The 10,354-nt window shown below is 46.9% G+C and overlaps 2 protein-coding genes across 2 annotated transcripts in view; both read left to right on the top strand.

Annotated features, from left to right (window-relative positions):
* LOC115222732 (voltage-dependent calcium channel type A subunit alpha-1) overlaps positions 1–10,354 on the top strand; it is a 998,519-nt gene that overhangs the window by 471,532 nt on the left and 516,633 nt on the right. The window lies entirely within an intron of this gene.
* LOC115222769 (proline-rich extensin-like protein EPR1) lies at positions 601–7,434 on the top strand. Its single transcript, XM_029793068.1, has 3 exons — positions 601–817; positions 3,494–4,403; positions 4,509–7,434. The coding sequence occupies exons 1-3, from the start codon at positions 601–603 to the stop codon at positions 7,432–7,434; spliced, it is 4,053 nt and encodes a 1,350-aa protein (XP_029648928.1).

Genomic DNA, 10,354 nt, shown 5'->3' with positions numbered 1-10,354 from the left:
TTCCATTGAACATAGCACCATAAAAATATTTGCAGATGACTCTAAGCTCCAGAAAGTCATTAAGGGAGCAGATGATCGAACAATACTTTAATCGGACCTACGCGCAGTAACCCAGTGGTCACAAAAATAAAAACAATATGCAGTTGAACGAAGAAAAATGTGAGCTCATCCACTTTGGAAGAGAGGACACACTCGAACAACTATATAGACTACAGTGGGGAAAACTACTTGAACCTCCAGATAATATCAAAGACTTAGGTGTAACTGTCGACAGCAACCTTAGCTGGAGTGTGCACATCAACGAAAAAGTCGATGTTGCCCACAGAATGTGCTCATGGATTCTCAGAACTTTCCAATCTAGGGTTCATGAAACCATCATCCTTCTCTTCTCCACATTCACTAAGCCCCACCTCGAATACTGCTGCCCATTGTGCCTCCCTCCTACAAAAAACAAGATGTAATACGGATCGTAGCCCCACAAAGATCTATCACCAAAAAAAATTAATAAATGGCATGATGGGACTTGATTATTGGACTCAACTTAAACAGCTGAAGCTTTATCCTCTGCAACGCCGCAGTGAGTGATACATTATTTGCACCATGTGGAAAATATTCCACCAATATTATCCAAATTATATTGGCATTATGTTTACAATCCACCCAAGACTAAGCTCCCGTGCAATGCGTCCCCTACAAAGGTCGAGATCACATCACATAAGAACATTGCGACACAATTTCTTCGCTGCAAATGGTCCTGCACTTTTCAATGTTTCATCAAAAGAAATTAAAGTAGAGAAAACCCCACGACTTTCGAACGGTACCTGGACAAATTCCTCCAGGAAATACTGGATAAACCACCTACACCTGGATACGTCTCAACCAACAACAACTATGTGCTTGAGTGGTCCATGGTGTCCCGAAATAATCAACTAAAGGACTTTTCCAGGTGGTGCTACTGAGTTAGTCATGACCCGGGGGCCGATAATGGCCGAAACCAATCTAAGTTCTCTCAGTTATACAGAAGTGTATATATTATATTGTATGTATATATTCTATTAATTTGGCTGTACGGCTGATAACTCGCTTTCCACTCGTTATTGTATTTTCATATTACCATCTCATCTTACATTTATTTATATGTATGTATGTGTTTGTGTGGAGGGGGTAAATGGAAGTTAGAAGGCACCGCACAGTGGAATCGAACTCGGCAACCTCAGGATGCTAAGCAGCGAACGTCTTAAGCCATGCAGTAATGCCGGCGTCAGGCGTCAATTGACTTTCAATGGACAAGAATCAACAATACTTCAACGGAGACACCTTACGACATTCTAAGTGTCCTTGCGCCATCTGGTGTCTACTTTAGAGGTAGCAGTGTTTTCGTATGTGTACGTGTGTGCACAAATGCATACACACACACATATCTGCCTTATGGTGTATACGCCTATATATATATATATATATAAAGAATATAAGTCAACTCTCAGTTGAAAAAGTCTCAATGGCTGAAACTAAAATGTTCATGGTAAAATTATTTTAGCATTTTCTACCTTGACTTATTTTCTTTATATACATCAACTCATGTGTCCCTTTTCATTTTTTCTACATATATATATATATAATATATATATATATATATATATTATATATATATATATATATATATATATATATATGCCTTAAGGTATGTTTAATACCTCATTGTTCTGAGGTTAATTTCATTAATTAAATTGAGGGAGGACAGGGATTCTTTGGTGCTACGGTGTCCGGAATGAAGGTTGGACACTAAAATGCATAGTGTGAGAAACGATTATAAGGAAGAACTCCTATTTGGGGTGAGAGAATACTATCATTTCGGATCTCTGGTTTTTCATCTAACAGAGAAATAACAAGTGTCCCGCACCCACTCTCTTTCTCACAATCTCTCTCTCTCTCTCTCTCTCTCTCTCTCTTCTCTCTCTCTCTCTCTCTCTCACTCACTCACATGCTGACAGTCCCTAAAGCTCAGAGCTTTGTCCTCTTGACATACAAACTTTCGATATTTTCTGAACCCTTTCAAGCAACATGGGGATCGAAATCTGGGATTGTCGTTTGCATGACTAGAGGCAAAAAAATGTTGAGATTACCACAAATCGCAAGAAATTTCTGACAGGAATCGCCGTGCCACAAACGGTTGTTGTTGTCTTTGACTCCCATTTATAATAACAAAAGTTCATGGAGAAATCTCTAATTGCTGACATATTGTAGATTACTAGATTCTTCGAGTAACGTCACCCAACGCTCTTCTCTCCGCCTTGTCAACAACATCCATGCATTCTACACAATGGCGACATCTTTTCATTGCATGACTGACAAATTTTAATCTAAACAGTACACATCTCTTTCTTTCTGCTCTCATAAAGGAATCGATAATGAAAGACGTGTCGCCGCCACAGTCTGTCTCAATCACTTGGATATTATTGATTAAGTTTCACTTCATTCCAGTTGATCAAACTGTCCTCCAGTGTCATTTCAGGATCAACCACTGAGTAGTCATCACTTCAATTCAATATCATCCTCTTCCTTCCTTTCTCTCCCCTTCTCTCTCCCTTTCACTCCCCTTCCTCTTCCCTTTTCATTCTCTCTCTCTCTCTCTCTCTTTCCTTATTCTTTCTGCCTGGTTAATTCTCTCTCCTTCCTATAAGTCTCTCAATCATGATTCGTATATTTATATATATATATATATATGTGTGTGTGTGTGTGTGTGTGTGTGTGCGCGCGCGCGTGTATCTGTGTGTGTGTGTGTGTGTGTGTGTATGCATGTGTATTCTCTTTCATGCGATGATATTATTGTTGTTCGAACATCCGATCGTCTTCTATTCAATATCAATTAACATTGATCTCTGCCAACAATTGTTTTCTCAGTGACCCAGCTTCTTTCATTAGAAACACTTTCCTGTCCAAAGCGGCAGATAAGGTTTCTATCCTGATCCACAGCTTAAGCTTATTTTACATGAGAGGAGGAGGGGGGCAGTATTCACGACACTTCCCACCTGCTCAAAGGAAAGGTGAAATTATCCAAGACATCAGAAGACTGACATTGATTGTCTGATTGTTTGTAGTAGAGTTCACTCTGCTAGGGGCACCCAAGGATTAGGGGCTGCTAATAGAGCAATGAAGTGTGTTTCTGTCAACCATATTTTACTCATAAAACTTTCCTTGTCTCCAGGCTACAGTAGAACACACTTACTCAAACGGACACAGTACGGTTGAACCTGTAACCATGTATTTACAAAGTAAAATTAACCACACGGCCAATCTTGCAGCCGCCATCTCCGTCGTTACTTAAAAACCAACACCCTCACCTCACAAACCACACCCGCACCACCCCAACCAAACCCGCACCACACCAACCACATCCTCACCACACAAGCCACATCCTCACCACACCAGCCACATCCTCACCACACAAACCACACCCGCACCACACCAACCAAACCCGCACCACACTAACCAGATCCTCACCACACAAACCACACCCTCACCACACAAACCACACCCTCACCACACAAACCACACCCTCACCACACAAACCACATCCTCACCACACCAGCCACACCCTCACCACACCAGCAACACCCTCACCACACCAGCCACATCCTCACCACACCAGCCACAACCTTACCACACAAACCACACCCGCACCACACTAGCCACATCCTCACCACACCAGCCATATCCTCACCACACCAGCCACACCCTTACCACACAAACCACACCCGCACCGAATCACACCACATCCTCACCAAACCAGCCACATCCTCACCACACCAGCCACACCCTTACCACACCAACCGCACCCTCACCAAACCAGCCACATCCTCACCACACAAGCCACACCCTTACCACACCAGCCACACCCTCACCACACAAGCCACACCCTCACCACACAAACCACACCTTTACCACACCAGCCACACCCTCACCACATCAGCCACATCCTCACCACACAAGCCACACCCTCACCACACAAACCACACCCGCACCACCCAAACCACATCCTCACCACACAAGCCACACCCTCACCACACAAACCACACCCGCACCACCCCAACCACATCCTCACCACACAAGCCACACCCTCATACACCAACCACATCCTCACCACACAAACCACACCCGCACCACACCAGCCACACCCTCACCACACCAGCCACATCCTCACCACACAAGCCACACCCTCACCACACAAACCACACCCGCACCACCCCAACCACATCCTCACCACACAAGCCACACCCTCACCACACAAACCACACCCGCACCACACCAGCCACATCCTCACCACACAAGCCACACCCTCATACACCAACCACATCCTCACCACACCAGCAACATCCTCACCACACAAGCCACATCCTCACCACGTAAGCCACATCGTCACCACATAAACAACACCCTCACCACACAATCCACACCTTTACCACACAAACCACACCTTTACCACACCAGCCACACCCTCACCACACCAGCCACATCCTTACCACACAAGCCACACCCTCACCACACAAACCACACCCGCACCACACCAACCACATCCTCACCACACAAACCACACCTTTACCACACCAGCCACACCCTTACCACACAAACCACACCCGCACCACACCAGCCAAACCCTCACCACACCAGCCACATCCTCACCAAACCAGCCACACTCTTACTACACAAACCACACCTTTACCACACCAGCCACACCCTCACCACACCAGCCACATCCTCACCACACCAACCACATCCTCACCACACCAGCCACACCCTTACCACACAAACCACACCCGCACCACACCAGCCAAACCCTCACCACACCAGCCACATCCTCACCACACCAACCACATCCTCACCACACCAGCCACACCCTTACCACACAAACCACACCCGCACCACACCAGCCAAACCCTCACCACACCAGCCACATCCTCACCACACCAACCACATCCTCACAACACCAACCACATCCCCACCACACCAGCCACACCCTTACCACACAAACCAAACCCGCACCACACCAGCCAAACCCTCACCACACCAGCCACATCCTCACAACACCAACCACATCCCCACCACTCCAGCCACATCCTCACCACACCAACCACATCCTCACCACACCAACCACATCCCCACCACTCCAGCCACATCCTCACCACACCAACCACATCCTCACCACACAAACCACACCCGCACCACACCAGCCCCTTCCTCACCACACTAGTCACATCCTCACCCCACAAGCCACACCCTCACCACACAATCCAGACCTTTACCACACCAGCAACACCCGCATCACACCAACCACATCCTCACTACACCAGCCACATCCTCACCACACCAGCCACACCCTTACCACACAAACCAAACCCTCACCACACAAACCACACCCGCACCACACCAACCACATCCTCACCACACCAGCAACACCCGAAACCACACCAACCACATCCTCACTACACCAGCAACACCCGCACCACACCAGCCACATCCTCACCACACCAGCCAAACCCTCACCACACCAGCCACATCCTCACCACACAAGCCACACCCTTACCACACAAACCACACCCTCACCACACAAACCAAACCCTCACCACACAAACCACACCCGCACCACACCAACCACATCCTCACCACACCAGCCACACCCGCACCACACCAACCACATCCTCACTACTCAAGCCACACACTCACCACACCAGCTACATCCTCACCACACAAGCCACACCCTCACCACACAAACCACACCCGCACCACACCAACCACATCCACACCCGCACCACACCAACCACATCCTCACTACTCAAGCCACACCTTCACCACACCAGCTACATCCTCACCACACCAGCCACACCCTCACCACACCAGCCACACCCTCACCACACAAACCACACCCGCACCACACCAACCACATCCTCACCACACAAACCACACCCTTACCACACCAGCCACACCATCATCACACCAGCAACATCCTCACCACACAAGCCACATCCTCACCACACAAGCCACACCCTCACCACACCAGCCACATCCTCACCACACAAGCCACACCCTCACCACACAAACCACACCCGCACCACACCAACCACATCCTCACCACACAAACCACACCCTCACCACGCCAACCACATCCTCACCACACAAACCACACCCTCACCACACAAACCAAACCCTCACCACACCAGCCACACCCTCACCACACCAGCCACACCCTCACCACACAAACCACACCAACCACACCCTCACCACACCAGCCACATCCTCACCACACAATCCACACCTTTACCACACAAACCACACCTTTACCACACCAGCCACACCCTCACCACACCAGCCACATCCTCACCACACAAGCCACACCCTCACCACACAAACCACACCCTCACCACACCAGCCACATCCTCACCACACCACCCACACCCGCACCGCATCACACCACATCCTCACCAAACCAGCCACATCCTCACCACACCAGCCACACCCTTACCACACCAACCGCACCCTCACCAAACCAGCCACATCCTCACCACACAAGCCACACCCTTACCACACCAGCCACACCCTAACCACACAAGCCACACCCTCACCAAACCAGCCACATCCTCACCACACAAGCCACACCCTCACCACACAAACCACACCCTTCCCACACCAGCCACACCCTCACCAAGCCAGCCACACCCTCACCACACCAGCCACATCCTCACCACACCAGCCACATCCTCACCAAACAAGCCACACCCTCATCACACAGACCACACCCGCACCACACCAGCCACATCCTCACCACACAAGCCACACCCGCACCACACCAGCCCCTTCCTCACAACACCAGCCACACCCTCACCACACAAGCCACATCCTCACACACAAGCCACACACAAACCACACCCTCACCACACCAGCCACATCCTCACCACACCACCCACACCCGCACCGCATCACACCACATCCTCACCAAACCAGCCACATCCTCACCACACCAGCCACACCCTTACCACACCAACCGCACCCTCACCAAACCAGCCACATCCTCACCACACAAGCCACACCCTTACCACACAGCCACACCCTAACCACACAAGCCACACCCTCACCAAACCAGCCACATCCTCACCACACAAGCCACACCCTCACCACACAAACCACACCCTTCCCACACCAGCCACACCCTCACCAAGCCAGCCACACCCTCACCACACCAGCCACATCCTCACCACACCAGCCACATCCTCACCAAACAAGCCACACCCTCATCACACAGACCACACCCGCACCACACCAGCCACATCCTCACCACACAAGCCACACCCGCACCACACCAGCCCCTTCCTCACAACACCAGCCACACCCTCACCACACAAGCCACATCCTCACCACACAAGCCACACCCTCACCACATAAACTACACCCTTCCCACACCAGCCACACCCTCACCAAGCCAGCCACACCCTCACCAAACAAGCCACATCCTCACCACACAAGCCACACCCTCATCACACAGACCACACCCGCACCACACCAGCCACATCCTCACCACACAAGCCACACCCGCACCACACCAGCCCCTTCCTCACCACACAAGCCACACCCTCACCACACAAACCACACCCGCACCACACCAGCAATGCCCTCACCACGCAAGCCACGTTACCTTACTCGAGCTTCGTCCCCACCCAGAAGCCCCTTTTTGACCAACAAGCCATCTTTGCGTCCAATTTATTCATCTTCGCTCATTTTTTCAGAAGCAAACGTTTTAAAGTTTATTCCATTCGGATAAAAACAAAATACTCTTGATATCTTCAACTGCACTACAGTTCCTCCGTCTTCACGTGTCTTTTTTGCAGTTGTCAACACGACACACAGTAAGAACCTCTATTTCCAAACTAAGGATAATAACCTCTCCTCCTATCTCACCTAACTTATCATCACAGAAGCAGGATCCACAGAAATTCCACAATTTTAAATAGTTTCTACATACTTTGAATGCCTAAACTGATAAATTTCGACTTCGCTCTGTAAAGCCTAACGCTGAAACTTGTTCTTTTACTGAGTAATAAAGTTTCTAATTCGAAAGTAACATGGTACCAGGTACACATCCTGGATTGAGGTACGTTATGGTGATTTTATCGCAGCTCTTCTGGTACATTTAGACGTACAGGACTAATGCTTCATCATTTTTGGTTCGGAATGACACATTCTGGTGCCAAACACTGCTTGGACATTTGGAGGTGTCAAAGGTCATACCTGAGATTATTGCTGTTGCAAGGGCTCACCTGTTAGGTTTAGTTCCTCGCCATTTATATTTTGTATCAGGATTAGCTACCAAAATATTCCTCAGTTGTTGCATTAATCATTAGTGTTTCAATTGTTAAACGGTCACCTCTGACCCAGAAGACCCAACATCTAAGACAATCTAACCATGACCATCCGTATTTGTAGGGTATGTTTGACTAAATGACTCAATTCGTCCTTCCTTTTCCAAACAGTGATGATTTTTTTGTGGTGGTGGGGTAGGGAAGAGATTTAGCTGCTATTTTTAGTGTTTGAACTTCGATAAATTAGTCGTTGTTGATGTTAAAGTTCCAAAAAACCAATCAATTAATAAAAGTGAATATATTCTTCGATTGAATTAATCGATCTTATTACACTGTCGTAGACACTCTTACAATGGTTGATGTATATTTCAGGACTCTTGCTAGACTCTTTCTAGCAACACACCAGTGAGTAACAGGGTCAGAGATGCAGTAGTTCAGGAAGACATCTCATTCTTTGCTTAAATGCAAAAGGAACTATGTGCCAATAGTGCCGTCCCCTGGAGAGACATTCTCTATTGTTCAAGACACAAAACCTACACTTCTTCACAAACTGTCGTATATTTTGAATGAGTTTAATAAGAAATAAAGATCCGTTCATATGAAAAGCTTTGACGGAAAAACTTTAAAAAATATTTAGCTAACTTCATGTTTTCAACATCTTTTCCAAGAATTTTTCTTCTTTACACACACACACACACACACACACACACACACAATCCACACGTGCGTGTGTGTTCATTTGTGCGCATTTTCAGTAGGTGGCTTGTGTTGCAATATTAATCAATACAGGCGTATAAACAATCGATAGTGATGTAGTGATGTGTAAACAATCCCAAAGAAGAAAAAAGCACCACGAATTGCTAAGTTTTTGTATCAGTCGAATTATATTATGAGACAGAACGTACACACACCAACGCACGCGCGTACGTATATGAGTTGACAGATAGATAGATAGATAGATAGATAGATAGATAGATAGATAGATAGATAGATAGATAGATAGATAGATATGTATATACATGCATAAATGTATCAATATAAAGTATATAGACTTGTGTGTGTGTGTGTGTCTACTTACAGAGAAGTCCATTTGAGTGTATTTCTTGTAAGCTTATATTAGACAAAGGCAAGATGTGACTGGTCGATGTTCCAAGCTGTGGTAGAAGTGGCCAACCAATAGAATGCTGTTGTTTGTGTGTCTGTGATGGCAGATATGGGTGTTGCAGCTGACATTGGAGAATAGAACTCTACAGCAGAAATATTCTGGAGGTCTTATAGCAGGTCAACAACTGCAAACGATCTGTATGGTGCCATCGGAGAAGAGCCAATTTTCTCTCCTCTCTCCCTCCCTCCCTCTCTTGTTTGTTGGCGATCATACTCTATTACTACGTTCTCTGTAGACACACAGGCACACATATATATTCACATGTGTATGTGTAACATTTTTTCTTAAATCACCTGTATTAAGTAATCCTTATATACTTTCAAATATATATATATCTTCCCCCGCAGTTTCCATCGACCAAATTTCCATTGCCAATGCACCTAAATAATGATAGCAAACGTAGAAGACACTCGTGCCGCGCAGTAGGATCGAACCGAAAACACCGTAGTTGCGGAAATGAACTTCTTAACTACACAGCCATGTCAACAGCTATGTAAGATGGCGGAAGGAGTCAGCTAACAGAGACGATTAAGACAGAAAATCTGACAAAATATATTGTAATGTCGAGTTCCTTCTCTCTAGGGTCCAAGTTCAAATAAGGCTATAGTCGATTATCTCTTCTCTTTAAAGTTCTTGTCATTTAGCCCAGAGTCATTCCCTAATCTTTTCCGACATAATGTACCCCTAACAATATTATCTGGTGCGCGCTATTATAAATACACCCCTATTTGTTTCGAGAGAGATTTGGCTTCCATTTTTAGAAAATCAAACAGGCACTTTGTGGAGCGGTAATGCCACTTTTTCTTTTCTCAGCGTTGAGTAGATAAGCAAGGTAGGAATT

Source organism: Octopus sinensis, linkage group LG21, assembly GCF_006345805.1.
Source record: "Octopus sinensis linkage group LG21, ASM634580v1, whole genome shotgun sequence".
Lineage (NCBI taxonomy): Eukaryota > Metazoa > Mollusca > Cephalopoda > Octopoda > Octopodidae > Octopus > Octopus sinensis.
Note: the sequence above shows the minus strand (reverse complement) of the source record. Positions and strands in the feature narration are given on the sequence as shown.

Bases quoted from the DNA above. Each gene is read 5' to 3' on its own strand.
- LOC115222769 (XM_029793068.1), top strand. From the start codon at position 601: ATGTGGAAAATATTCCACCAATATTATCCAAATTATATTGGCATTATG. The intron at 818-3,493 runs GTACCTGGACAA...CACACTAACCAG, and splicing joins AACCCCACGACTTTCGAACG to ATCCTCACCACACAAACCAC. The intron at 4,404-4,508 runs GTAAGCCACATC...TCACCACACCAG, and splicing joins ACAAGCCACATCCTCACCAC to CCACATCCTTACCACACAAG.